At 42.6% G+C, this 27,264-nt stretch overlaps 6 protein-coding genes across 10 annotated transcripts; 4 read left to right on the forward strand and 2 right to left on the reverse strand.

The window, feature by feature from the left end:
* Nucleotides 1-49: 49 nt before the first annotated feature.
* Nucleotides 50-1,128, forward strand: LOC108103730. The gene is made up of 4 exons (XM_017209331.2): nucleotides 50-283; nucleotides 339-533; nucleotides 596-836; nucleotides 909-1,128. The coding sequence occupies exons 1-4, from the start codon at nucleotides 63-65 to the stop codon at nucleotides 1,047-1,049; spliced, it is 798 nt and encodes a 265-aa protein (XP_017064820.1). The 5' UTR covers nucleotides 50-62; the 3' UTR covers nucleotides 1,050-1,128.
* A 102-nt stretch (nucleotides 1,129-1,230) lies between these two features.
* Nucleotides 1,231-11,643, reverse strand: LOC108103733 (serine/threonine-protein kinase ATM). Of its 2 annotated transcripts, XM_041818668.1 has the most exons (29): nucleotides 11,397-11,643; nucleotides 11,228-11,336; nucleotides 10,992-11,177; nucleotides 10,718-10,938; nucleotides 10,315-10,659; nucleotides 9,151-10,254; nucleotides 8,920-9,097; nucleotides 8,697-8,866; nucleotides 8,518-8,644; nucleotides 8,093-8,460; nucleotides 7,893-8,034; nucleotides 7,712-7,832; nucleotides 7,521-7,653; nucleotides 7,164-7,457; nucleotides 6,835-7,108; nucleotides 6,404-6,780; nucleotides 6,139-6,339; nucleotides 5,937-6,084; nucleotides 5,469-5,883; nucleotides 5,273-5,417; nucleotides 4,708-5,220; nucleotides 4,338-4,643; nucleotides 3,287-4,268; nucleotides 3,060-3,227; nucleotides 2,621-2,997; nucleotides 2,310-2,562; nucleotides 1,986-2,231; nucleotides 1,710-1,927; nucleotides 1,231-1,614 (listed from the first exon to the last, which is right to left on the reverse strand). In XM_041818668.1, exons 1-28 carry the CDS (start codon nucleotides 11,595-11,597, stop codon nucleotides 1,743-1,745), a joined length of 8,289 nt encoding a protein of 2,762 aa, XP_041674602.1. In that variant the 5' UTR covers nucleotides 11,598-11,643; the 3' UTR covers nucleotides 1,231-1,614; nucleotides 1,710-1,742. The 2 variants fall into 2 exon arrangements, with proteins under 2 accessions (XP_041674602.1, XP_041674601.1); XM_041818667.1 differs by lacking the exon at nucleotides 1,231-1,614 and having other exon boundaries at nucleotides 1,688-1,927.
* A 455-nt stretch (nucleotides 11,644-12,098) lies between these two features.
* Nucleotides 12,099-16,078, forward strand: LOC108105608 (heat shock 70 kDa protein cognate 4). The gene is made up of 2 exons (XM_017212285.2): nucleotides 12,099-12,225; nucleotides 13,793-16,078. The coding sequence occupies exon 2, from the start codon at nucleotides 13,793-13,795 to the stop codon at nucleotides 15,749-15,751; it is 1,959 nt and encodes a 652-aa protein (XP_017067774.1). The 5' UTR covers nucleotides 12,099-12,225; the 3' UTR covers nucleotides 15,752-16,078.
* Nucleotides 16,079-16,233: 155 nt separating this feature from the next.
* On the reverse strand, nucleotides 16,234-18,686 carry LOC108105609 (putative ammonium transporter 2). Of its 3 annotated transcripts, none has more exons than XM_017212287.2 (4): nucleotides 18,360-18,628; nucleotides 18,098-18,299; nucleotides 17,562-17,957; nucleotides 16,234-17,498 (listed from the first exon to the last, which is right to left on the reverse strand). In XM_017212287.2, the coding sequence occupies exons 1-4, from the start codon at nucleotides 18,577-18,579 to the stop codon at nucleotides 16,628-16,630; spliced, it is 1,689 nt and encodes a 562-aa protein (XP_017067776.2). In that variant the 5' UTR covers nucleotides 18,580-18,628; the 3' UTR covers nucleotides 16,234-16,627. The 3 variants fall into 3 exon arrangements, with proteins under 3 accessions (XP_017067776.2, XP_017067777.2, XP_017067775.2); XM_017212288.2 differs by having other exon boundaries at nucleotides 16,235-17,498; nucleotides 18,098-18,542; nucleotides 18,600-18,686; XM_017212286.2 differs by having other exon boundaries at nucleotides 16,235-17,498; nucleotides 18,098-18,627.
* Nucleotides 18,687-19,122: 436 nt separating this feature from the next.
* On the forward strand, nucleotides 19,123-21,548 carry LOC108105607. Of its 2 annotated transcripts, none has more exons than XM_017212282.2 (2): nucleotides 19,123-19,404; nucleotides 21,274-21,548. In XM_017212282.2, exons 1-2 carry the CDS (start codon nucleotides 19,362-19,364, stop codon nucleotides 21,546-21,548), a joined length of 318 nt encoding a protein of 105 aa, XP_017067771.1. In that variant the 5' UTR covers nucleotides 19,123-19,361. The 2 variants fall into 2 exon arrangements, with proteins under 2 accessions (XP_017067771.1, XP_017067772.1); XM_017212283.2 differs by lacking the exon at nucleotides 19,123-19,404 and adding an exon at nucleotides 20,588-20,696.
* Nucleotides 21,549-21,602: 54 nt separating this feature from the next.
* Nucleotides 21,603-27,148, forward strand: LOC108105603 (probable serine/threonine-protein kinase yakA). Its single transcript, XM_017212278.2, has 5 exons — nucleotides 21,603-21,688; nucleotides 21,750-22,300; nucleotides 22,416-23,725; nucleotides 23,902-24,851; nucleotides 24,915-27,148. Exons 1-5 carry the CDS (start codon nucleotides 21,627-21,629, stop codon nucleotides 24,991-24,993), a joined length of 2,952 nt encoding a protein of 983 aa, XP_017067767.1. The 5' UTR covers nucleotides 21,603-21,626; the 3' UTR covers nucleotides 24,994-27,148.
* Nucleotides 27,149-27,264: the final 116 nt, after the last annotated feature.

Genomic DNA, 27,264 nt, shown 5'->3' on the forward strand with positions numbered 1-27,264 from the left:
TGGGCACGCGTTGGCTCCGCAGTAGCGACTCTTAGCTGAACGGAAGCGAATCAATTATCAGCATGCAACGGGCACAACTCATTTCACAGGTCCTGCTGGCCACAGCCATCATCTACGCTTGTCTGGAGCCTGCTGCCTGCCTTTACGAGGATAAGATCCAAACGTTCCTTGATGAGTTCCGGAAGCGCATGTGTCACCCGATCCCAAATCTGGGTCTGCCCGCTTTGGATCCTTTGGAGCTGGGTCCTGCTAAAACCGAAGTTAACAATAAATACTTAATAGAGTAAGCTAACTCAAATATCATTTTACGTATAAAATCTTAATTATTGCGATTTTAGCTTCACTGGCTCCATCGACAATTTTCAGTTGCACGGATTGTCTGATTTTGATGTCCCTGCCCTTACTTTGAATCCGATCCCAACTCGAATGAGCACTATTAACGTCACCCTTCCTCTCACGCATTTCGAGTCCTTGTACACGGCCAAAGGATCACTGGCATACATCCTTAACCTTGCCGGCGATGGCAATGCAGAGTAGGGAGAAACTTTTGGAACCTTGTCTAGAACAACTGTAACCATTTATTATGTGCTTTTAGAACTTCCATCACGAACTTTTCCATCCTTATTACTTTTCGATTGAGGTCACTGTCCCCTTTGTCAATATATTCACTTCAGATTGAGTTGCATTTGGGAGCTCTTCGGATTAACTTTGACAATCTGATGGAGGAGGAACGTATTAATGATTTTATCCACGCTCTGGTGAACGAAATGGGGGTGGAGCTACTTGGTGACGTTTGGGACTATGGACAAGACACGGTGGTCTCAAAAGTGCAAACGGTAGGTTACCATGGGGTTAAAATAAAAAAAAGGAAAAACACACTTATCAGATGTCCTCTGTACATTTTACAGGCTGTTAACAACTTCTTAGGTCAGTATACACTGTCGGAGATCCTCCAAATCATAACTGGCGGAAGTGGTGAAGGAGAAAGTGAACCCATCTTCAACGGTGTAGAGCCAGACTGTAAACCTGAAGCCAGCTCAAGAAACTAAGACTGAAACTTGATGATAAATTTAGAATAACAAAGATACCTATATACGTTTAGATTAATACATGACAATCGAAGAAGCACTCGACATGATAAGATTTATGGACCGTATGACATTTTAGCCGTATTTAGTTATCAATTAGATAAGGATAAGTCGGTAACAACGTCCTCACAGAACCATCAAAAGCACATTCGCATTTAAATCCGTCTGTTATTTGGTCAGGTATTCGCGATAGCGCCCATTCGACAAAGGCTTTTGCTACCAGCAAATACCGTATTATCGATGTGGGGTCTAGATAAGCCTTATATTTATAACCGTTTATTGATTTATGGCTGGTTTGCCGGATTATAAACTACAAGAGGCTGCAAGGCTGGGCACTTGCTGTGGGTCAAAGCTAAATTTGACCTTGTTACTTCCAAAAAAATTGTTTAAATAATTATCGTAGACCCATTCTTTAAAGTCCAGCTCATAAATTGGAAATTCCCTAGCCGTTGAATAAACTTTGTATCTCTGGTAGCAATCATAATGTATACCACTTTGGCGTTTCCCTCCTCGATAGCTAGAATACCTGTCAAAACAAAAAGATAACGAGGAAAGTTTCGAAACCATAAGTACTTATGAGCAGATTAAACACAAAAAAGTTTGATACAAAATCGTAATAACCTTTTTATTTGAGTTGATAATAAATGTGATGTACTATAGCTGCGGGTCCCAGCCCGGAAAAAGCATACAGAGATTGCTTGGCAACGTGGCTTCGTTGATCAATCGCTCCACTTGTGCCTCGACATTCGAGTCGCCAAGTGTGCCGGCCTCCCTGCCCTCTAGTTTGTTTTGCACCAAAAGCAGCGCACGCTGGGCAACTAAATTAACAGATTCCTCGTCTGAAAGGATCGCAATTTGTATGATACAAGCAAATGGTTAGCAAGAATTTAAGCTTACTGGATTGTTGAGGTGATTGTTTGTTTTTTAGGACACCCCAAATGAAAAGGGGATCATAGAGTAGAACCTCCAGTATGGTGGTAAAAACTGATTTATAACGACGCAGGATGTGCATGGTAGCCTCACAGGATTTAGCAAAAACTCCTTTCGTGCCACATATTCCCATTGGTGCCACGAAGTCGCGTGTCAGTCGGAATGGAACGGTCTCTGGAGTCGTCTGGATTTTGCCCTGTTCAAAGGCAATACCTGCAAAAATAATGAAATCAATATAATCTTCCCAAAAAGCAATTCAAAGGTAATAGTCGAAAAACCAATTGCGCTTACCGAAATCAATGTGAATGACTTCGGCTGTCTGCTGGTCTATAAGAATATTTTGCGTATGTCGATCACCCAGTCCAAGGACGTAGCCGACCATTGAGGTGGTAGCTACGCTATTGGTGTAAGCCAAACGCCGCTCAAACCACACGCCCGGAATGGGGAATTTTTCAAGCAGAAAGTAATGAAAAACAGGTTTAATATTCTCGCATATTTTTTTGTAAATCGCATAGCGTTTATCCTTTGACATTTTAAGATGATCCTGCAAAATTGAAGGTTGTTAAAATACATTAAAAGAATGAACTTTATATGAATCTCACCGAAGATAATTTACGGCATTTTTGGTTATTCCAGTCGTTTGGACGATATCGCGCGTGTGCGCCTCCTTTCCCTTCTGCAACCAAATATTGACCCACCGGTGTCGAGTTAGTGCACCACTCTAGAATGCCACTGCGCATGGACAGCGGAGTAACCTTATAGGTGCGCAGCTTTAGCTTGCGTTCGATAAACTCCGAATCTTGATTAAGCAACTCGTTAACAATACCGAATACCTGCTGCATCACGGCGTCTTGACGTAGATCGTCCTTTCCCTTAACCAGCTGTGCCCGCGTCTGACCATCGGAACATACGCACAATATTTTTACAGGCGCATTCAGTCCACCACATTGTGTAATTTCGTTGTTCCATTTGACGATGCCTGTGCAGAAAGCAGTTTCATTATTAAAGAGTAAACCATCAGCCTTAGGATTTTTAACACACTCGTAATATTGTACTCCTTGCTGGGCATAACGGGCAACTCAAGGGTGGGACAGTGCACAGCGTTAAGATTCCGCCAGCGCCTCACCTTCTCGAACTGCTTTTGCCGAACAGAATCCGAGACCGGTTGATTATTGTGCGTCTTGCCTTCATTGGCAAATGTGATGAGGGCTGCAAGGAAATGAGTCTCAGCTAAACAATAGAAATGAAACCTAAACTAATCCTTATACCTGGCAGCAATGACTCCAGCTGCTTACTGCATTCAGACGCCTTGGAATTCTTGGCACATATTTTAGCGATAATTTTTCGAGCTATTCCCGATCTTTCGGTATTGCTGTCCTCGCCATCAAGGTGAGCAAAGACAAGCGGATACAGCTGGTAGAATGTTTGATGCGGATGATCCGAACCGCAGTGCACCAGTAGATCCACAAGTCCTTTAAGCAGGGCCATGTTTTTTGAGTTGAGGCGCGCCGTCAGTTGGTTGGCTGCACAAATAAATTTGTAACTAGGCACCGTTAGGATCTCTTCTTTGATAGTCTTCTGCAACTGTTCATTGGCGGCATTAGTGAACCATAGTGAGATGATGCGGTAAATGGCGGCGCTTGAAAAGCCATTGTCCAGTCGACAGAACGCCATATGGTTGCGCAACCCCAGGCACAAGTGCTCTGTCATCTTCTCTTCGATGTGCTTTAGATGACGCTCATCCAAGCTTGCATAACGTTTCATCTGCACTGAGATTATGCGTCGATCTTGGTTCTCGCGCTGCGTTACTCCTTCTGCAGCTTGGCGGTTTTGCTCGATTATATCTTGCAGCGTTAGATACTCCTGGGAATGCCGGTAGTCGTAAAGCTGCTGGTACTCCCGATCAGCATATTTTGCCATCGCTGCATATGCAGCCGTTCGGTGCTTATTGGCGAAAGCGTCAAGTTGATGCCACTCGAAGATATCCCGATACTTTTCGCTCAGCATTTGGCGGTTCAGCAAAAAGTCATCGATCAGCTTTAGCGAAATATTGAACTTGTTAGTCTGCACCCAACTTAAAGTTTCGGCATTGCAGTCTAGGAGGAACTCTCCCTGCATCCGAAAAGCCGGAACACGCTGGGTACAGCAACGAAACTCATTATTATAGGTTACATACTCCAGAATGGCTTTGGCTATTTGTTGATTGCCCATCTTCAAATTCACCTCGGCATCTTCAAGCAGAACACTAATCTAAAATAACATTTAACATTTAAGAAATAATTATTTACTGTTTACATTATAGAAATATCATTTATTTACCTTTGTAAATTCTCTGATGTTGGGAAGCTCTCGCAGTGTAGCAATGTACTTGGCTGCCAGATTAAACTTTCCAGCGCTTTTACACTCCTCAATTCCTTTTAGTAGGTACGTGGTTATGGGATTTGTCTGGTAAAACTCTTGCATTCTCCGACCAGCTTTCGTTCCAGCCATCTTAAAAAGAGCAATCTGATGCGCAATAACGTATTCCTTGCAAGAAAAATTACCGTAGTTTAAATTTAATTCCGTTTGCCATTTGCCAAACAGCCTGGTAAGCTGACCATGATCAACTTGGCTGCCAAATTGGATCTGAAAATAGAAGAAATTTTAAGGATCAGTCAAATAAATTGCAGACTCCGATGGAATCACTTACTTGACAAAAATCCTCTGACTGTTGAAGGGAGCACAGCCAAGTAAGGTACTTGTACACACTCTGAAGGCACTCTACGCTGTTCTCCATCAGAATATCTCTAACACAGTTATAGGCCATGTCTATGGCCGACAAGCTGTTCTCCTCCTCCCGCTGGCCTATGCTCCTGAGGGCTAAGAAGTGATGTCTCTTGAATTCCTGCTCCAGATTGAACGATGTTTTTACGCTTGCTTGAATTTGTCGGTACTTTGGATCCGTCAGTGAATCCCACTCTCCAAGGCGCCAGAAGATCTCATAATCAGGTTCTGTGTTCTGGTGTTGCTGGAGCTTGGCAAACGACCACAAACCATTTCCTTTCATTAGTTCTACGCACAGTTGACTACTAGTACTGTCCAGGTGATCCGACTCCAATAGAACAGTGGATAAATTGCTACTCTGGCCAAGAAAATCCAAGCGAGAACGCATGGGATTAACAAATCCTGGAATAGCATCCAGACAACCAATGGATTCGTATGCCTGCAAAGAAATCGTCTTAGTTGTTGAATGTATAAAAACATTTATATCCTACCTTTTTGGCACAAGCTTGAAAGGATTCATTATCCAAGATATTTAATTGGTCTGAAGCCCAGAGCTCCAAGTACATAATGCTAAGGAAATAGGCCTGGCAGTGATTACTGGCCATAATCACATTGCTCAGATTTACGGGAATGCTCCTAAATGGCACATAATGTTTAATTTTTTTGAAAAATGTTTTGTTACTTTACCAATTATTAACGATCCGTATGCTTTCGCAGATGTGCAAGAAGCGCTTGATGGCTCTTTTATTGTGGTAGATATCCTGGGAGACTGACATTGAGCTTGCGAAACCCTTGAAAAAGTAATCCAACATTTGGCACAGACTTTCCACATGATGCTCATGGTTTTCTAGCAGTAATCTAATGAAAGGCTGCAGACAGGTCTTGGCAAAAGCAAAAGATTTGGCAGCCAAATCATCGAATCCCTGCCAGCCACACAATTGGAAGACTTTTGAGAGAAAGGCACACATCCAAGACTCGTAGTTTAGGCTTTGCGTGGCTTTGAGTGTTGACAGCCAATCAATGCTAGGAATTTGCTTGTAAGAATTCAAAAAAGCTGATTTTGTAGACTTATTAGCGAAGATTTGTAGATTCTTGAAGCGACCTAGAAAATAAACGTTTGGTTAAAGTATCTTATTAAATATTAAAGTCAGTTACCTAAAATATTTGTTCCGGGCTTACTATTAACCACCTGAACAGCTACGGACACAATAGACTCATGAGTTTTGGGATCGAAATGGAATAATGATTTCTCCAAGGTCTGACAGATAACGCTTAAGAACACTTCCATGGGCTCTTCATCTGACTGTAATTTAAATCGACAATTAAAAAATGGCACCTTTGAAGCTTGCTAGCTAACCTTCTCAAACGATTCAAAATCAGTTTGGAAATAGTAAGAAATTTTAGAAAATTTAAGCGGCCCAATTTGAGCGAGACACTTAAGGGCATCTAGGCTGCTGCTCCGTTTATTATTCGAATCTCTTGTCATTTGAATAAGCTTGTTAATAACATCAAATAATAGATTTTCATTTTCTTGCAATTTGTCCTTGTGCTCGGCAATCTTTAAAAAAAAGTATACGATAATGAAAGATCAAAAATATGTACTGAATCGTTCCCCAACGTACATATTCCCTGAGATCCCGCAATCTCTCTGCAGTTGGACTTGTCAGAAATGAACGCAAATAGTTTGCGACATCCTCCTTATTAATGTTGGGCAGATTGGCCTTGAACTCTTCTCGCAGAGGTTTAAGAAATTCGCAATCCGTGGTCTCTTCGAGAAATGAGTTTAGGTTCATCTGACCTTTGCTTAGTTCCAAAATTTGTATTACAATTGCACTGGCCTTTTCCTTAGCTTCTTTCAATTCACAGCCGAGTTGAAAACTGCTTAATAGTTTAGCAATCTCTCCCAAGTGGCTTAGAAAATCATGAGAGGCGAAGCTGGGTTTATTCAACAACAGTTCAAGGAAGGTCAGAGCACACATTTGGACCCGGCTAGACTTGGCTGAAATAAGATGGTGTAAAACAGAGAAAGTATCTATTACTTTTTAAAACTTACTGTGCTGCAGGAACCGAACAACGAAGAACCAAATATCGCGGACAAAGTAGGAACACTGGATAACAGAGGTCTCATTTTGTTTGGCCGCGTCATAAACAGCATCTGCAATTTCGCAATACAGAAAAAAATTACGCAACGCCTGACTGGAAAATGAGGCAGTAAAGCAATTTGCTTTAAGATGGGCAAATAGATCAACCAATATACGAGAATGTTTCACTTGAAGTGTGATCATTGAATAAACTCGACTGTCGCCTGATAATTTTTTTTTAGGGTCCTGAAAAAAAACAAAAATTATATGATTGAAATAATATCTTACAATACAATCTTACAATATAAAAGTTAAGACAATCAAAGAGCGACACTCCAGTTAGACTATACCAGCTGCTAGCTCTGCAGCACGGCGCAAAGGAACCAAACAATCTCTGTAGTTCCTGTGGATCATGCAGGAAGCTTATAACAGAACAGAGGGTGTCCACATTAAGATCTACATCGGTGGCATTTAGTTGGGAATAACTAAGATTTTCCGATAACAGCTGCTGGTGATCTTTAAAGTCCTTGCCCTCGCTTTCGCTGCAGAAACAGTTCTTGGGCAATAAAAATGATGCCACTATCGGAAGAGCCACCTAGAAAAAAAAACACGTTAGCTTTGGCTATTTATTAAAAAAAATCTCATCGTTTCATTAGACCTCCTCGCTAATTGATTTACTGCATTTTTCAATATCCTCTGTTTTTCCGTAGAGGAATGTATAAGCCATAATGTTATTAGCATGAGCTTTGCGAAATTCGCTCTTCCTTCCATAACAAAGAAAGTATGGAAACCTGGTGGAAGGAAATAAGAGTCAAATACTTTTTTATCCGAATCGTTAAATAATCTTACTTGGAAAGAGGCCAGCGTTGGGAGCTCCAATGATGAAGCAGTACACCGGCAAAGGGTTGAATAAGATCACACACAGTTTGCCCATAGCACGGAACAATATTTTGCAGTGCAACAAACTCCGCTGGTTCAAGAAAAATATTGTTGAACAACTAGAATCATTATTATAAAGTATATTACATACTTTCAGTTAGCCTGTGAAGCGCACAATGATGAAGGAGCTGCTTCAATACAATCTCTTGATGGAATGAGCTCCGTACGAAGAAGGCGATCAGCATTTGAACTACTAACGCATTGCTGTTTTGGGTGGCATCTTCATTGTTGTACTAAATATAAAAATGTGTAATCAAATAAAGCAAGGATGTAAAGCTAATCATTACATACAGTGAGTTTCTTGAACTCGATGCTGTCGTACAGCTCCTTACAAAAATCCCAATGGGCTTGAGAATGTCCAATGGCATCACTAGTAACACAGTTCGTGTTCAGGAGAATTGTGAAAGTGAAGAGCGTAGCGAAACGCACTTCCAAGGTAGGCATGGTGATGAATTTTGCAGTGGATTTGCATATCACAGTAAAGTTCTCTAGCAGGTAAATATCCGGACATTGCTGAGCAATCAATCCCACGCAACGCACAATTTTCGCTGTTAAATGGGATGTGTATGATTTCTTAAGGGCAATCCTAAGCAGGGAGTTAAGGGCCATAAGCATATCCTCCAAGTGATATTCTACTCTGCACACAAAGTGGAAAATCGCTAGGAAGACATTATTACATTAAATTGTGTTTTACATATGCTTTACATCCAGCTCACTGGGCATGTGCTCCACCACTTTATCGATCACATCCAAGTCCTGATAGTGATGTTGAAAAAGTGTCTTCAGTTTGCTCACTAGCCAAGTGCTGGATGCATCAGAAATGGTCTGGCAGCTGCATAACATCTTTAACAAGGTTTACAAATAATTTTTCTTTTGTCTACGATATTTCATTTACCTTGGTCACAATAAGTACATCTTGGGGATGCCAAATCATTGTCACCTTGGTTATATGCTCAAATGCATCATCCCGATGCGTACTGCAGGCACAGAGGCCAGCCAATATATTAAGGCACTGAGCGGTAATTGACGTGTGATCATCATTTTCTGAGCGCTCCCTTTGCATGCCTAAAACAAAAAATTCTCTTAATAATTATTAAATAAATTAAAACCTTTACTACAATGCATTTTAAGCGCAGCGCCAACGAATTCCATCAACATTTCTATGGGTTGCCTTTCCAAATAATTAAGTAAAATCACATTTGTTTTAAAAACATCGAGTAAAGATATTTCTAGCCGTAAAATCTCTCGTAAATCGCTTTCATCAACCATCTCAGAGCTGTTCGCCTTGAACTGGAACTAAATTAGGTATTAGAAAACAGGACTCAGATTTCTAACTTGTCTATGCTTACCTCGATGTGACTAAGATACAGACCAATTCTTTTAATCAAGGGACAGCTAGAATTGTTTTCCGCATCAAACACTTTGTAATACAAAAGTCTTTCCATTGTGCAAGTCAATCTTAGAAGACTGTTAAGATTTTTCAATATAGCAGCTGGATTGTTTTCCTCGGAGATCTGAAAATTAAGACCGCGCATCAGGCATTCATAATTTGTTTGAATCAAACAATTCTTTGTTTCACTTGGCAGCTGAGCTTTTGACAAAAATGGAGCAGAGTAGCCCTTGTCAAGGCAGATCAGTTGCTTGTTGTACTTGTAGGCCAAGAGATTTTGATCGGTGGAAACAACCGCAGGTTTTGGGCGGGAGATCTCTTGTAGCTGCTGTTCATCTAGAAAGTTGATGATACTGATCGCAAAAGTGTCTGCCTGTAGCCGAGCATCTATACTGCCTATATTGTGTATCAACTGAGCGGCGCTGTTGCGGTCCCCATTGCCGTAAGCCCACGATATGATAGGCTCTAGATCCGCAGAGGTTTTATCCAGACCACATTTGTCTGCATGAACAAAGATTTCACGAACTGTGGATATGCATTCGTTGCGTTTCAACATCTCATTAGAGGTGATATTGTGCAACAGAGTACTAGCCATCTTCTGATTAAGTTTGTTGTATCTGATTAGCATCTGAAGCACCAATTGCTTTTCCCTAATCTCTTCACTGTTAGTTGTTGTTTCTAATATCAGATGGTTTGCCATTTGGATCCAAAGTTCGCTCAGAAAATCCTCCCTTATGGACTTCGTTTGTAAAAGTTCTTGTTCTTTGGCCAGAAGACTTTTTATACATAATCCAAGATTTTGCAAGTTTCTGGCATTGCCGTAAATTTGCATTATTTCTGTCACTGTAGTTAGCGCCTGCTGGTAATTGGCCACATTTAAAATCACACTGCTTAGCTGGAGTATCTCTGCGAAGATCGCAAACCAGACGTCATTAAAAGTGTTTTCCTTTTTGTTAATCAGGTTAAATATAATATCCATTTTATCCGCAGGCTTCGGGACCTTCTTTGGCGCATCTCCTTCTTCATTTTCATCGTTCTTTTTGGTCTCCAAGTGCCACAGGACCTAGACAAATATTACAGTCTTGTTATTACTAATAACTAGTAAATAACAAATATTGCTTACGATATACATGACCAAGGCAGACATTTTGATAAAGGCTTCGGAGAATTTGTAATTGCTGAGTTGCGCGGTCTTGTACCGAGCCAATAAGTTCTTACGAATCTCCACATTAACAATAGTTTTTAGTCGCAACAGAGTTTGCGACCACTTTTTATCAACGGGAACACCAAAAGTATTAAAATCGCACATGTTCAACTTGGGGTACAACGATTGTAGAGACATTGTGATACACTGGAAGAACAAATTTCTGGTATCGTCCCGGAAGACATCTTCGTCGTGAAACTCGCACAGCTTGGGCAGGATCTCCTGCGCGTGAATGCTCAATTGGTAATGACAGTTAACAGAGAGCTGAATGAACATGGAAACGTATAAAGTATTAGGTATAAACGTATTTATCGGGTCCCACCTCCGAGGCGAATATTAAGTATAGGCGGACAATCTCAGTTTTTCTGGCTCCATGTGCGGATCGAGCAAAGTTGCTGAGCTCCGGCAGATATTCGACTAGATCTCCATGCAGTTGAACCCGTTCCTTGGCCAATGTGACTGTCTTTGTGATGCATTTTAGTATCTTGGTACTTAGAACTTCGTCCCTTTCAACATTCAGCTCGAACAAGTAGGAGAGAATGCCTAAGAAAGTTACCTTGGTACAAATTAGACTTTTAGAGCAAGGGTTCCCTTACGGCTGTACTCGTTAATCTTTAGATCTCGAACATAGCTGTCTGAGGAATAAATTCCCCTGTCCAGCAGGCTGAGGATGCGGTCTCCAAAGAACTTGACCACCACCCTCATTTTGATACCCTCCTCGAATGCATTGAAGATTGTTGACTTGGCCAGAAAGTGTCCATTTCCGCTAGCATGCATTCCAGCTTCAAAGCACCCATTAGATATATAAATAAGTTAAGGTTCAAGGAATTACCTTCCAAGTTAAATTGTGTTATCTTTTCAAGCACATTGTCGAATAGATAGTTTTTTCCCGCCAATGTCTTGATAGACTTCTCATTCGCATCCTCCAGGGACCCTGAGTGCTGTTTATATGGAAATACTCTAAATCTAATATACTCTTTTAGGGATTTATGGATAAATACTTTGAAAAGAGCCTCCTTCACTGATTCAAATGCAGCTGTCCAAGACAGATCACATCTTTTGCTCAGGAACAAGCAATTCAGATCCTCCCTACAGTGGGAGAGCTTTTCGTCCAGTTGTTCGATGGCCTTGTTCCGACACGCCGGCTTTCCAGACTGCAGATCACCGATGATGCGCTGGATATCGTTTAACAGTCCACTCATCTTTTCATTTTTTTTCTTTTTAGAAGCCTAGGATAACAATTATTTTTCTAACAAATCAAAAAATAATCTTATTTCTTAAATTAGAAGTAATGTGACCTCAGCTAGAGCGCCAAAAAATACATTTACTGAATCTAAGCAGTGTGAATGCTATTTTCACCAATATTAGGGGTTTTCCTCAAGAAATAGGAGCTTTTGCAGCATTTAGGTGTCAGCTTTTCATATGGTGATATAGGTTTCTTAATATTCATTACAGAATTAATTGCTGACTAAACTTAAGAAGAACTTGGTGTTCTGTAATCTCTTTTGTTTTGCAAATTTTTAATTCCCTATTATTTTAGAAACATGTTGTCGACCTTACGGCATTCGCACCATAGTAAATAAGTTCCACATCAACGTTTAATAAGCGAATGTGTGAAAACGGCATTAGGGTGAAAAATAAAAATTTCGTAAGGAATTCTTGGTTAAAAACACTTGGTAACACTGTCGGACCTATATAAAAGGCTTTCGCACATGTATATGAGTGTATTTGAAAAAAAACGCCAGCCAGTTTGATCGAAGGTGCGGCAGATAAAAGTGAAGTAGCAATTAAACGGTTATATTTTAGTACTTTCTAACAAATACAGACAAGGTAAGTGCATATATACATTATGTTTATTTAATGTAAGAAGTGCATTGTAAATAATTTTTCGATGAAAAGCAAAAAAAATAATTAGACCACGTGTTCCTGTAGCACTCTACTGTTTAATCAATACTTGCATACTAAGCGTAACTTCTCGAACTTTCGACCCCTAATGAGTAATGCTTTCACGCACACCTATTTCCATAGATAATTGCATCTACATACGAATACATCTCGAGTCGCGGGGTAATTAAGCGACTACATTTTCTAGAAACTAGATAACAATTCTGACTAATTGCTTATTAATAATGAAAACGTGATTATTCTTATCTGGAATATTCCACTGGAAAATGTGCCGCTTCACATGCACGCTGCAAACAAAGACCACCGCGTCTGTGTGTGTGTTTGTAGAAGAAAAAACTTGCGTCATCCATTGGAGGTCTTGACATTGCTTTTGCTGTTTATTTTTCGTGTTTCCAATAAATCAATGTTAAAATTAGTCATTGTAATTGCTAATTTATTTTGATTGTCATTACGCTTCTGGAATATTCCAGTCGGGGCAATGTGCCGCTTCTCCCACGCTCACTCACATGCATATTCGTATATGCACACTTAATCATACCCACTAAACTTAAAGGAACATGCTTAAATCCCACCCATATAGATGAGACAAATAAACATAGTTTATAAATAGTCTTAACATCCATAATCATATATTTTATGCGGGTTTTCAATTATATTTAGCTAGAAAACACACGTTGCCAACCGGCATCCAAAAACGCAAGCACGTGTGTGTTTGTGAGCGGGTAAAACTAATACACACAAAACCGCCCTAGACACGAGGGTTGTCTCTTTCGCACAACCCGCACGAATCACCCTCCAAAATGACCTGGCAGCGTGGTCTCATGCCTGGGTGTGTGTGTGTGTGCGCGCGTGTGTGTTTGTTTTTTAGCATTCCAGAATTTTCGTCTTTGTCCATGCGGTTTCTTTACTTTTTTTTTCTCTCGCATTTTTTGCGCATTTTGCAGAAGAATGATGGCAGCTGTGCGGCCGCCATTTATAATAGCAATCCGGCATTGATCTTGCTCGATTTAACTCTCTCAATAGATGGCATTAGTCATCATGTCTCGCCAATTTCGGCAACGCGTTTCAGACAAGCATGCGGCGTAAAAGGCATGATAAAAGCGAAATGCTGACTGTAAATGGGAACAAAATAAGATGGCGGCTTTGATAGGAAACAGAAACCTTGGTTGTTATGTTGTTAGCAACCCCTAACTACACGAAACAAATAGAACATGATATTAAGGTTTCATATTGATTAAACCAAAATAGGATCCATAGTGCAGTCATTTAAAGATCCCGAAAAATGTTTACTCTTACATGATATTGGTAATCGTTTCATGTTCGTTTTATCGCAGTAATCGTTGTATTTCCCATCTACTATATTTAGATTAGTTTAGTTCAAACGCAGCGTAGTTATTCAGCGTTACTTTTTTCTGGCAAATTTTGTAGTTTTTATTTTTGTATTAAAATCTTGAAAAGGTTATTAACCGTTAAATTCATTAATCACTTTCAGATGTCTAAAGCTCCTGCTGTTGGTATTGATTTGGGCACCACCTACTCGTGCGTGGGAGTGTTCCAGCATGGAAAGGTCGAGATCATCGCCAACGACCAGGGTAATCGTACCACTCCATCCTATGTTGCCTTCACCGATACGGAGCGTCTGATCGGAGATGCCGCCAAGAACCAGGTGGCGATGAACCCGACCCAGACGATCTTCGACGCCAAGCGCCTGATTGGTCGCAAGTTCGACGATTCCGCTGTGCAGTCTGACATGAAGCACTGGCCCTTCGAGGTGGTCAGCGCTGACGGCAAGCCCAAGATTGAGGTGACCTACAAGGACGAGAAGAAGACCTTCTTCCCCGAGGAAATCTCCTCGATGGTGCTCACCAAGATGAAGGAGACCGCTGAGGCCTACCTGGGCAAGACTGTGACCAACGCTGTCATCACCGTGCCAGCCTACTTCAACGACTCTCAGCGTCAGGCGACCAAGGATGCCGGAACCATCGCTGGTCTGAACGTGCTGCGTATCATCAACGAGCCCACGGCCGCTGCTATTGCATACGGTTTGGACAAGAAGGCTGTTGGAGAGCGCAACGTGCTCATCTTCGATCTGGGCGGCGGTACCTTCGATGTGTCCATCCTGTCGATCGATGACGGTATCTTTGAGGTTAAGTCCACTGCCGGAGACACGCATTTGGGTGGTGAGGACTTTGACAACCGTCTTGTTACCCACTTCGTGCAGGAGTTCAAGCGCAAGCACAAGAAGGATTTGACCACCAACAAGCGTGCCCTGCGTCGTCTGCGCACCGCCTGCGAGCGTGCAAAGCGTACCCTGTCGTCCTCCACCCAGGCCAGCATTGAGATCGACTCTCTGTTTGAGGGTACCGATTTCTACACCTCGATCACCCGTGCCCGTTTCGAGGAGCTGAATGCCGATCTTTTCCGCAGCACCATGGACCCTGTGGAGAAGGCTCTGCGTGACGCTAAGCTGGACAAGTCTGTCATCCACGACATCGTGCTGGTCGGTGGCTCCACCCGTATCCCTAAGGTGCAGCGCCTGCTGCAAGATCTGTTCAACGGCAAGGAGCTGAACAAGTCGATCAACCCCGATGAGGCTGTGGCCTACGGAGCTGCCGTCCAGGCCGCTATTCTGCACGGTGACAAGTCCCAGGAGGTGCAGGATCTGTTGCTGCTCGACGTGACCCCTCTGTCGCTAGGTATTGAGACCGCTGGCGGTGTGATGAGCGTGCTGATCAAGCGTAACACCACCATCCCGACCAAGCAGACCCAGACCTTCACCACCTACTCCGACAACCAACCCGGAGTGCTGATCCAGGTGTACGAGGGTGAGCGTGCCATGACCAAGGACAACAACCTGCTCGGCAAGTTCGAGCTGTCGGGCATCCCCCCAGCACCCCGTGGCGTTCCTCAAATCGAGGTCACCTTCGATATCGATGCCAACGGCATCCTTAACGTGACTGCTCTGGAGCGTTCGACCAACAAGGAGAACAAGATTACCATCACCAACGACAAGGGACGTCTTTCCAAGGAGGACATCGAGCGCATGGTGAACGAGGCCGAGAAGTACCGCAACGAGGATGAGAAGCAGAAGGAGACCATCGCCGCCAAGAACGGCCTTGAGTCATACTGCTTCAACATGAAGGCCACCCTTGACGAGGACAACCTGAAGACCAAGATCTCGGACTCTGACCGCACCACCATCCTGGATAAGTGCAACGAGACGATCAAGTGGCTGGATGCCAACCAGCTGGCCGATAAGGAGGAGTACGAGCACCGTCAGAAGGAGTTGGAGGGTGTGTGCAACCCGATCATCACCAAGCTGTACCAGAGTGCTGGTGGTGCTCCCGGTGGTATGCCCGGCGGCATGCCCGGAGGTATGCCCGGAGCAGCTGGAGCTGGTGGTGCTGCCGGAGCCGGCGGTGCTGGCCCCACCATCGAGGAGGTCGACTAAATCATTCACCCCCAATTCACGCAACCATAAAGTAACAGTTCTTCAAACAAATTACCAACCAAACAGTAGAGGAGTTGCTTAAAAAAAACTTGGATTCTAAATTAGAAACTCACCCAACATTAAACAAAAAACTGAACGCCCTCAACAACAAAACGGGTCAAACGACAACTGCTCCCGTAGATCATTTATATAAATTATAAATTCATACCAGAACAAAACCAAACGTACTGCTCCATAATAATATATATTATATTATTGTCATCGATCGATCATCTAAACAATATTTGCTTGTACTTGAATTCAATAAATAAATTTGAGAATTGCAAAGCTGGTATTATTTTATTACTGCACAAGGTAGCTTTTCTTTTTCAGGGTTTTAGAAACTTAACCAGAAATATGAAAACATTTCAATATATATATATTTTATCTTGGCTGTGTGCATTAGTAAAACATATTTCCTTTGTTTCTTAATGTCTGTGGCTGATAAGCACAGATAAGGGTACCAGTTTCTTAATTCTTGAGTGAGAAGTTAGCCATGTGTGAAATTATCATAGCGAATGGGTTCTCTAATACTACGATTTTTAAAGTGTAGTTAGTGCAGAATAAAATCATGTTTTGAATATACTTTGATTAATTTTTTGAGATTTTATTTGTTCAGAGGTCAAAACAAGTTAAATTTTTGTATTTAAAACTTTAGGCTTATGCAATATTCTCAATACATTTGTCACACGATTAGTCATTTTCGCAGAGAAAAATCTAGACTTCGTAAAATTTACTGACGTTGCCGAAATTTCTAGAGATTTAGTAAACAATTTTTGATGTCTAATTTCATAAGATTTTCCATTTGTTTGTGTGACTAAGGCTAAATCTGCTATTCTAATCCACCCAGGCAAAATTTGGATCCTTTTCCAGCTTGGGGGCCTGACTGATTACAGGTAACTCGCTGTTATTGGGTCTGTAGAGACCACCACTGATGCTCTTTCGAGCGGGTATTCGCCGGCTAAACACATTACCCGCAGTTCTGGGCTTAAATGTGATGTCCGCATGCGACTGTCCAGCGTCCATTTTCAGATTGGCTCGCGGGGCACTTACCTGGTCAAGATAAGATTGCCATTGCTGCAACTTGTCCTCCGCCGCCCGCAACTGATCGATGCTTCGCTCGTGGCCAGGATTAATACCGATCGGCTGGATTCCGGCGATATCCTTGAGATCAACTTTAATGGGTGCAAGGGCTGAGATGGCTCGCGATAAACCGATTTGTGAATGCCGGATTCTGTGCTCGGTAAGATCGGCGCCCAACAGTTCCTCGTGTGGATCCATGCGAATGGGTATGATCTTATTGATCACAAACAGCAGCAGGCACGTGGAACAGATGCCCCAACAGGCCAGGCAGAACGCGGACAGCGTTTGGATTCCCAGTAGATACCAACCGCCGCCTTTGAACAATCCACTGCGACCGTTGGTCGTGTCCAGTGGAATGGGATTATCGGAAAAAAGTCCGACGGCAATTACGCCCCAAATACCACAAACTCCATGCACAGCACTGGCGCCCACCGGATCATCGACGCCCATGCGATCAAATAGTGGCATTGCCAGGACGCAGAGAAGCGAACCGATGGCTCCAATTACGAGAGCTTCCCAGGCTCGGTATAGAAAACATCCAGCCGTGATAGACACTAGAGAGCCAAGCACCCCGTTGATGAGATCCATAATGTCCATGCCACCGCCATGGCGCCAAAAGGAATAACTGTAGGGAAATATGAAACTCGGTAAGGTTTTTAATCTATTTATAAAATTCGATTGTACTTACATGGAGCTTATGAATCCGCCACCGAAGGATCCCATCATGGTCATAACTGCAGCTCGGGCCGCATACTGCCACTTTGCCCCACTCACGCCGTATGTACTGCCCGAGTTGAAGGCCAGCCATCCCCACCAGAGTACAAACAGCCCCATACAGGCGTTTACTGGATTGCCCAGTGGCAGCGGATCTATACCTTCGGAGTAGCGACCCAGGCGTGGACCCAACATGGCAGCTGAGGCAAAGGCGGAAGCGCCTCCTATCAGATGTACGGGTCCGCTGCCCGCAATGTCCACAGCACCCAACTTGTTGAGGAATCCGTGCTCGCCCCACACCCAACCAGCGGGAATGCAGTACACAGCGGTGTTCAGAAATGAGAACAGGCAGTAAGCTTTGAAGTTGCAACTGGAAGATATATAGAGACATTTTTATAATTTAAAATAAATTTAAAGATATTATTTAAAGGCTAAGAAGTAAAAGCATTTTGAGAAATTATTGAGAAATGATATCTATTGGTTATGGTCATAAGAAATCCATATACGCACCGTTCTGCCATGGCGCCGCTGACAATTGTTGTGGCCGTGGTGGCAAACGACAGTTGGAAAAGGAAGGCTGCAAAGATCTGCCCCATCAGGGCATCGCCCACTGGTGGATCAAGTAGAAAGTCCCCAATGGCGATAAATGGATTTGAGAGTGGACCGCGGCCAAAGCTCATTCCGTAGCCGAACAGCCAGTAGGTGAATCCGCCTAAAACAATGTCGATGACGTTCTTCATCATGATGTTCACCTCGTTCTTAATGCTCACACAGCCGGACTCCAGCATACCGAAGCCCGTTTGCATGGTAAAGATAATGAAGGAGGAGGTCAGGACCCAGTTGGTATCCTCCACGGATAGGTCGTACAGACCAGGGATCACATAGTTGCTGTGATTCCTTGCAACTCCAACTGTAACGTTACTCATGTCCGTTCGGTTAGTCGAACTATTGACAACTGCCAAAATAGATAAAATCGGGTGAAAAGTACACATACATGAAAGTTACAAATTACCCGCATTTGATTTAAAGGCAAGTTAATCGCCGTTCAGGAATCGTAGATTATTCGCTGTGCGTGTTTTTTTGCGAACCCACTAATCTGTTGTTGTTGGATACGACCCCTTAGAGTTTAAACTTGACACTGCTTTGCATGCCGAGTGCATTTTGTAAAATTAATGAGCTTCAATTGAATTTAACTACCAATGGAATTCGAGATGCAGTCCGAATGCGTTGATGAATTAAAATCTATTTTAACCTCGCGAAGCTTTAGTTAATTCGCAATACAACTACTTCTTTATAAAACATAACGTATGTAACCTTCCTATGGCATAGAAAATAAATTTAAATTAATTACCAAAAAGTATTAAAAAATTTATTTATCTTTCATTGTTTTAAAACTAAATCGTATATCTGCACTGCTCAAAATTCATTAGATGTATCCATAAGTTCAATATTAAGCAACTAGGGAAAACTTACTTTTTGAAAAATTAAACGACTGTTACAATTTTAAAACGACTGTTCCAGTTCCAATTAAAAATGCTTCCCGTAGCCCTGGAACTAGTTCCTAGCAGCCTGTAACGATAACGGTATCTAGAAAGTCAGCCCTGGAACGTAACGTCTGTGCGAAAACTCCCGTTCGTTTCGTCGTCGGTGGTTGTTGGTATTGCTCGAACGTTCGCAAAAAAAACTGTTGAAAATACTTGGATAAAAGTTGTGTTACAAAGCTAGCAAGTTTTAATTAATTGTGCAGTGCTGAGTGCTAACTAACGTGTGCAATATGTATTTTTTGGCATTGCTTGCGTTCATTGGAAATGCCAAAGGTAACGGTTTTCAGTGAAGAAAATTGGTGTGAAAAATTTGATACACATACATACACACATATACACATGCAGCCTCATGCAAATTCAGCCTCATATTTTCTTGTTTGAAGTGAAAATTTGCAATTGAAACAATGATAAACTCCTTAAGAGCATACAAGGTTTTTCGGGTTAAATCAATTTCGATTTCTCGGCTCCTTCAGCGATAATTGGAAATATGGTCCATGGCCACACAGTTCACAATTTATGGGACACGGGGCACACACAAACATATACACTTTGGCAGGACACACAAATACCAACCCACATTCTCGCTCTTTTTCTCTGCACAGCAAAAGCAGAATGTGAGAGAGAGTGTGAGAGAGAGCGAAAAGGGGGCATAACGGTTTTTTGGGTGGGGAAATGGAAATGGCAATACGAAGGAAGTGGCCTGCAAAATTTCGCTTTGCTCTGCACAGAAAGAAACATTCATATCCATGTTCCATGATCATATAGATTGTGTAAAATATTCGATCAGTTATTACTAATATCATATAATAATTTAATATTAAATTTATGTACATATGTGCATACAAAAAAATTCGTTTATTTGAAATTTTTAGTAGGATTTTAAAAGGTTTTAGAAAACCCTGATCATTCCCCTTTTTATAAGATTAATATTAAAAGACCTATTACATTAAAAAAGGGATATAAACATATCTTTTTTATGTACATAAATATTTTGAGCACATATAATATCATAGCTTATTTTTTTTAGGTGTAAAACATACACACTTTCATGTCTGTCTGTGTGTGTGAAGCTGGTGGGCGGTTGTTTGGGGGTGTGTGCGTATGGTGTTTATTTTTTGCATGTATACTCGCCTCCTCTGTATGGGTGTGAACTGGGTGTGTGTTTGACTCGCGTGTATGTATTTATCGCACACACACTCGGACGCGAGTTTCACTTGAAAACTCTCGAATAAAAGGCAAACTTTTTTTGTATGTGATATTTTTTTTCATTTTTTGCGGGGGCGTAACGCACGCCTGTTTGCCATTTTCGTTCGTGCGTTTCCTGCCCAGAAATTTACTTTCCTGCTGCACACGCATGTACCAATACACATACAATCCATGAGTCTGTGCATAAGTCTGCGAGTGTGCATGTATATTTGTTTTTAATTTGAATTTCCTTTTGCTGTTTAGCATTTAAATGATGCCGAAAATGTTATGCGTTTGCATTTAATTTCATTCAAGTGATAAATATTGTGGTTCTCGCTTGCCTTCCCCTTCATTTTACATTTTCCTCCCCTTCTCCTTTGGTAAGAGATTTTACAGCACCTGCTGCACTTTGGCAATGGCTCTTAAGTTTGTATGTATGATTTGGTGGCGCAATGTTAAATCAGCAAAAGGCGAAAGTTGGTCAAGTGTGTCAAAATAAAGAATTCAGCTAGCATCGAGAGTGCATTATAGGTGCATATACTTTGGTGTGGATGCTATGTACATACGAATGCACCCACATACATATATATGTACATACTTAAGCACAAGGACGTTACCCACATATGTACATATTTCGTTAGCTACAAGATAAATATCAAATATGAAATACAATTTATTGAACTTAAGCTTAGTTTCAATCGTATTTATAAAATTGTGGCGTTATTAATAACATTTTTACTGTTTTTAAAAAAGTGATTGGTTAAGCCAGAATGTATGCTTAAATTTAAAAGACTTTAAAAAGAACTATTGCTTTAATTGTAAGATTGATTAGATAAAAGATAAAGTTTTGAACTTCCGTGTTGCAAAACCTGTTTGGTTATAATTCTTTAGGACCTTAACACAAATCTTTTTCTGGCTTCCTACAAAAACTTCACAAATTAAATTTATATCTTGCAGATGGAAATGCGGTGAGCTCGAGCCTGATCCCTGGCGGCTCCTGCCGGGACTACAATGGGAAGATGTACGAGACGGGCATGCATTATATGCCAGGACCGGACTCCTGCCGCCTGTGCATCTGCGATAGCGGATTGCCAAAGGCATGCAAGATGGTCCTCTGTGAGGCGTTTAGCAAGTGCAAGTCCTTCCAGACAGTGGGCAGCGGGAACAACTGTTGCGAGGTAATCTGCCTGGACGACCAATTCAGCGATGGGAGCACTGACTTTGGCATTTGACTGGTGGCCAGTGGCATCACGGCCACGCTATCCCTGTCGCTCCTCTTCTTTCTGGTGAATCGTCTGAGGCAGCGAAAGATGCGGGCGCGAGAGAATCGCCAGAATGCAGAGGATCAACGCAGCATAGTAGGCAGCATAGGGTAAGTGTTCTGTAAAGTTTTCTCCCTTCTAGTTCGTCTAATGTCTCACTATTTTATGCAGCTACATAGCCGGAAACATGGGCTACATGGAGGGTAATCTGAGCGCCATTGACTATTCCTACGGCGGCGCCGCCACCCATTATCCTCTATGGAAACCACATTTTCCGCGCGGTGAAGCTCCTCCGCCTTACGAGGAGGCGGTGGCTATATCCCAGGCGGAAGCTCTAAGTGCCCAATGCACCGTTAGTCTACCGGCCACTTCACAGCGTGCGGTGGCCACAGTCAGCCAGCAGCAGCAGCAGGCGGTGGCCCAGGCCCAGGCACAAGCTCAAGCCCATCAGCAGCAACAAATCCAGGCCCAAGTTCAGGCTCATCAGCATTTGCAGCAACACACTCTTCAACTGCACCCGCATCCTCAACATCCACACGCCGCGGCTCCTGTACTGCCCCAGTCAAACCAGTACACCCAGAGCACCACCAACTTGATCAATATAAACATCAACAGTGGCGGGGTTACCACGATAGCCACCGGTGAGAATCACCAGCCGCCTTACAGTTTGCAGAGCGATCACCAACTCAGCCTAGAGCAACAGCAGCAACAGCAGCAGATCGGTGAGTAATCTTTAGCTTCAACTGCTGATTAGTACAATTCAAAAGTTGCATTAATATTTATGAGACACAGATAGTTGCTATTTCGTCTAATCATTTTAAATTATTTATATTGCAGGAATGTGTCATCAGCAGCAACAACAACAGCAGCAACAGCATCTTATCCAACCTCCGGTCAGTAGTGGATCCATTTGCCTCCAGACCATGCCCAAGCCGCCAGCCTCCGCTGAGTGTAGCTACAAGAACTGCCACTTAAATATCAGCGCCAGTGTGACTACTGCGGCAGCCAGCTCTAGTTCGGCGGCCTACACGGCAGGACGAAGGACCACGCCCCGTGGGTCACAAGAACTACTCCATCAGTTGCCACAGCAGCAGCAGCAACAGCAACAGTATCTCACTGTGGCTGATGTGGAGATCAATGCCAGTGCCAGTGCTGCTAGCTACCATTCCCTGCCAGCCAGCAGTGGTGAACTCATGGCAACACCCACTCACACCCAAGTGTTGCAGCACCAGCAACAACAGCAGCAACAGCATCTACTGGCGGCTATCTCTTCGCCGGCCATGGAGTTGCTGCAGCCTTTGGAGATAGCTACAATCTCGGCAGCACCTGTTTGCAGCACATCGGATTCGGTGACCCAGACCACACAGATGCCTCTGCATGGAACACTCAAGAACAGCCAGCAGCAGCAGCAGCAGCAGATCAGCAAGACGCCTTCAAGCTCGAGGCGTTATCATCGCACAATTCCGCGCTATTTCGCTGTAGCTGATCCTCTGCAGCTGAAGCCCAAGACCAGCAATAGCGCCACCACGACCAGCGATAAACAGCAGGCCAGCAAGAAGCCAATGTGTCAGTGCCCTATCCAGCATGTGCCCATGTCCTACATGGGCAGCACGGCCAATGCGAATGCCTTTCTGAGCGGGGCCGGCAAACTTTTCGCTGGAAATACCAGTAGCAGCAGTACATCCACGCCGACCTGTTCCTTGTCGCCTGGAGCAGCGGCAGCCGGTGGAGTTCGACATGCGGCCACTTTGTCGTATGGGCAGCGAGCCAAATCATCGACAAACCTGCAACAGCAGGCACAGGATCTGATCACGGCAGCGGCATTGGGTGGTGGAACTTTGAGACGAAGTGGATGTGGACACGAGCCTAAGATTGCCACTATCTCTAAGCAAGTAGGCGATGAGACGCATCATGGGCATGCAGGATCCGGCGGCGGGGTAAATGTATCAGCCATCATACCACCGCCCCCTTTGCAACATCCCGAAGAAGTTTCTGCCCCACCAATTGTCCTAGGACGTGTGCAGAAGAGATCTTCCAGTAATTCGGCTGAGCGCGGCAGGAGCTCTAGCGGAGGAGGTAGTGGAGGACGCAGCGCGTCTAGTGGCAGTGGTGGCGATTCCCTCTCCAGCGCCTATTTGAATCGAAAGGTGAGTTCGAAATGTAAGTAATCCCTTTGTGAGAGCTTGACATGGCGGGGAATGAGATCGAAGGCGAAATTGGATGGGGACTCTATTGGTTTTCGATTGTGCATATGTTATCTCTGGTTTCATTCCTCGATTTCTGTTTTTCTTGGCCCCTGGGCTAATCCTGCAATCCTTTCCAGGTTGATGCTTACTTGAGTTTGACGCAGAAACAGCAGCAACATTTCTTTAACCAGCAACAGCAGCAGCAGCCAGATCCGAGCAATCCCACTTTACCACCGAAACTCTACAAAAGCCTAACGAATTTAAAGAGCGCCACCGTGGTCAGCACCTCTTCGTCATCTTGCTCGTCCGGCAGCGGGAACAACAACGCCGTGGCCACCATTTATACGCTGAGCAAGCCGACCTCCAATGGCCAGCGGAAGGAACAAACGCCCTCCCTGACACTGCCGCCAGCGAGTCCAGCTGCAGGATCCGGCGAGAAGATTGCGAGCGGCAAAATCAACTCGAGCACCTTTTATCCAATGGCCAATCACGTGACCTACACCCTCCCGAAGCATATAAGCGGCAAAGTGTCGTTGAACAGCACTATCAACAGTGTGGTCAGCAAGGTGCCTTCAGTAATCAGCATTCCGCCTGTGGAGAACAACAATACGGGTGGCCAGACAAGCGCTCCGACGAAAAGCACCACACTGCCAAAAATACTGCGCGTGAAGCGCGAAACTGGATCGGGAGTAGCTGGAACTGCCACGAGTCTAGCGATTGCCCACTGCCAGATGCCCAGTTACCCGCTTACACCGAAAACTCCAAGCGGAGGCGGGTCCAGCGGACGGTCACCCAACAAGCAGCTACCCGTGTGCACGACTTCGAAGAACTGCCTAAACCCTAAGGAGCACTTCCTGCCCAACGACACCAGTCTGGACGATGACTACCTAAGCGAGTGCGAGAACTGCAAGATAGCACAGAGCGCCAAGTATTATCTGGATGCGGAGATGAGCGGGGTCGGATCCTCCACCTCGCCTCAGGAGACGATGACACTACAGCGCAAGTCGTTGGAGGAGACCAAGGAGGAGCCGATGGATAGCTACTACCGCAGCTCGCACACCCTGCCCAGCAATGCAAAAAAGCATGGGTGAGTAGAGATGATAATGAACTGTTGTAAAAAAACGCTAATCCCCCCTTTCATATTTGATAGCAAGAACAACAACCGTGAAAAGTGGCAGTTCTCGACGATTCCCGCTGCCAGCTCGTCGGATGAAGATGTTAACGAATGAGATTTAAGCCATTTTCTTTAAGATGCCCGATCATCGGCCAGAAGAGCATCCTAAAGAAAACGCAGGCTCCTAAACCACAACCATCTCCCCGCCACCGGAAGGCTAATCTAGTTGAGAAGAATCTTAGGTAACCGAATATTTGCTGCTGCAAACAAGAAATAGATCCTGTATATAAGCATATTAAGCGTACTTAAAACTACATAATATTATGCCATTAAATATGTGTAGACGGTAACCAACTGATTGTTAGATATAATAACCATGATGATACTCAACCCAACAGCGGCATGTAAATCTGCGTGTTTGTTATGCACCTGTATATCTCTGTATGTATGTAATTGAATCTGTACTATACGATATGAAACGATAGGATAAGCAAAGTTAGGCCGGGCAAAAAAAAAATCAATTATAACCAATGCATTATAAGGATATTAGCGAAACTGTTGAATACTTAGCATATATGAAATTGATCATTAAGATGTCAAACCCTACTGCCATCTGCCATTTTGCCAACGTTAACTGTCAATAATTGTGTATGTATGTATGTAATATCTAAATAATGAATGTATGAAATATTGAACTTTTTATATACAACTAAAGGAAGCTGACCAAAATTTAAGGTATTTTCCCCCTGCTGCTCATCCCCCAAGATGCACAAAAATTGCACATACGAACGTTAGGATAAACCAATTGACATATGCGCATACATAAATAAATAGAGGAAAAACTTAGGATACGAATTTGAATTCAATGCTCATTACCATTCCAACCCATTCCAATTTTATTAAAATGTCTGTATCCAGACAAATGCTCTTCTAACTTCTAAATTGCTCTTCTTCTTCCCAGTCAACTCTAAATGAATGTATCATATAAAATGAAACTATGTCAGTATATAGAATTAGGAAGTCGTTTTCAAGTCGTTTTTGTGTGTGGGGTTTAACAGACATTAGACGGTTTCTTAATCGATAACGAAGGACTTGCTAGAGAATAACTTTCGTTTACTTCTTGAATCGGGCGGGTCCTAGACAGTCTAATGCCAACGATATAAGCACGTTATAAATAATATGTATATGGAATACAGGTAGAAGAGCAGCGACCCAAAAGTAATGGGCCAATATGAATTGTTTGATCCGATCAATTTGCAAAACTAGTCGTAATCATACTAAGCCAGGAGTTACTCAAGCAATTAGTCGAAGCTTCACTTAGACGAAAGCCAAAGATACCCCAAAAATAAATAATACAAAGAAAAATTCTCCTGATTTGCCTTTAGTCTTTAGTTCTTTTCTAATTCAGGTATTACCAAATTTTCAATACACTTCTGACAACAAAAAGGATAATGATGTTGAAGAAAACTAGTTCGAAAACGGTTCTTGTTCCGCTTTTGGTTGTAATCGATCTCTGACCTGAAAACTATATTGTGTTCAACGGATGCTCAAAATAGCTATATACCGACGATAAGCATGAATTGTAAAATTTGTTGTTTAAGTTCGGATATTGCATGTTCAACGAAGACTCGACTCTGTTATCATATGCTCAAAGCGTGTACTGACCACAACGCAATCGTGTCCCCAAATTTCGGGGCAGTAATTTAGCAAACTGAAAATACAAGTATTACAGAAATTACTCAATAGTATTAAAATAATGAAATCAAACGTTTTTCAATATACTTATTAGTGAGTCATTTATCAAAATTTAGTTTCAACAGTAAAAAACAATTCAACATATGTACATCACGGCTAAGTACGAATTTTTATTCAATAAGCTATATTTACTATTAATTGAAGTCTCAAGAAACCAAATATTAAATTAATAAATACTTGGTAATAATGTAGTTTAAAATATAAAAATACATTAAAATGAAACTAGTGTGCGATAGTTAAAACAAATTTACCAAATCGAAAGAAGAAAAACCAAAACCAAAACCGTTTCAAAAATTATTCAACACAATTGATGTCAAGGTCGAATACTAATTGAGTGTAATCGGTAATCGACGGACATCGTGTTTCAAAAACGATATTGAGATTTGTATGAATAATTGCTTAAACAACAAAATATTACGAGTATCAATGTGTTATTGAACAAACATCGTATTGTAACTATTTAAATTTAATTGAACTAAAAGTGGAAAAATAAATTGGTCTATAATGAAAAGTAAGCCTGTCTTTTACTTCACTATATGATCCGTCTCTGCGAATTTAATTTTATATCCATTCCAAAATTCCCAAAATAACAAGTCAGTTCTTGAGGTTTTAATTGTAAAAAATGCAATAC

Source organism: Drosophila eugracilis, unplaced genomic scaffold, assembly GCF_018153835.1.
Source record: "Drosophila eugracilis isolate 14026-0451.02 unplaced genomic scaffold, ASM1815383v1 contig_367, whole genome shotgun sequence".
Classification (NCBI taxonomy): domain Eukaryota; kingdom Metazoa; phylum Arthropoda; class Insecta; order Diptera; family Drosophilidae; genus Drosophila; species Drosophila eugracilis.

What these genes read in the sequence shown, in the direction of transcription:
- LOC108103730 (XM_017209331.2), top strand. Translation starts at nt 63, where the DNA reads ATGCAACGGGCACAACTCATTTCACAGGTCCTGCTGGCCACAGCCATC. An exon ending in AACAATAAATACTTAATAGA is followed by an intron (nt 284 to 338) that starts GTAAGCTAACTC and finishes TTGCGATTTTAG; the next exon opens with CTTCACTGGCTCCATCGACA. An exon ending in TGGTCTCAAAAGTGCAAACG is followed by an intron (nt 837 to 908) that starts GTAGGTTACCAT and finishes TACATTTTACAG; the next exon opens with GCTGTTAACAACTTCTTAGG.
- LOC108103733 (XM_041818668.1), bottom strand. Translation starts at nt 11,597, where the DNA reads ATGAGTGGACTGTTAAACGATATCCAGCGCATCATCGGTGATCTGCAG. An exon ending in AACACAATTTAACTTGGAAG is followed by an intron (nt 11,178 to 11,227) that starts GTAATTCCTTGA and finishes GGTGCTTTGAAG; the next exon opens with CTGGAATGCATGCTAGCGGA. An exon ending in CAAGGAGTACAATATTACGA is followed by an intron (nt 2,998 to 3,059) that starts GTGTGTTAAAAA and finishes CTTTCTGCACAG; the next exon opens with GCATCGTCAAATGGAACAAC.
- LOC108105608 (XM_017212285.2), top strand. Translation starts at nt 13,793, where the DNA reads ATGTCTAAAGCTCCTGCTGTTGGTATTGATTTGGGCACCACCTACTCG.
- LOC108105609 (XM_017212286.2), bottom strand. Translation starts at nt 18,579, where the DNA reads ATGTGTACTTTTCACCCGATTTTATCTATTTTGGCAGTTGTCAATAGT. An exon ending in AGCGGCGCCATGGCAGAACG is followed by an intron (nt 17,958 to 18,097) that starts GTGCGTATATGG and finishes TATATCTTCCAG; the next exon opens with TTGCAACTTCAAAGCTTACT. An exon ending in GGCGGATTCATAAGCTCCAT is followed by an intron (nt 17,499 to 17,561) that starts GTAAGTACAATC and finishes ATTTCCCTACAG; the next exon opens with TTATTCCTTTTGGCGCCATG.
- LOC108105607 (XM_017212282.2), top strand. Translation starts at nt 19,362, where the DNA reads ATGTATTTTTTGGCATTGCTTGCGTTCATTGGAAATGCCAAAG. An exon ending in GTTCATTGGAAATGCCAAAG is followed by an intron (nt 19,405 to 21,273) that starts GTAACGGTTTTC and finishes TATATCTTGCAG; the next exon opens with ATGGAAATGCGGTGAGCTCG.
- LOC108105603 (XM_017212278.2), top strand. Translation starts at nt 21,627, where the DNA reads ATGCGGGCGCGAGAGAATCGCCAGAATGCAGAGGATCAACGCAGCATA. An exon ending in AGCATAGTAGGCAGCATAGG is followed by an intron (nt 21,689 to 21,749) that starts GTAAGTGTTCTG and finishes TATTTTATGCAG; the next exon opens with CTACATAGCCGGAAACATGG. An exon ending in GCAGCAACAGCAGCAGATCG is followed by an intron (nt 22,301 to 22,415) that starts GTGAGTAATCTT and finishes TTTATATTGCAG; the next exon opens with GAATGTGTCATCAGCAGCAA.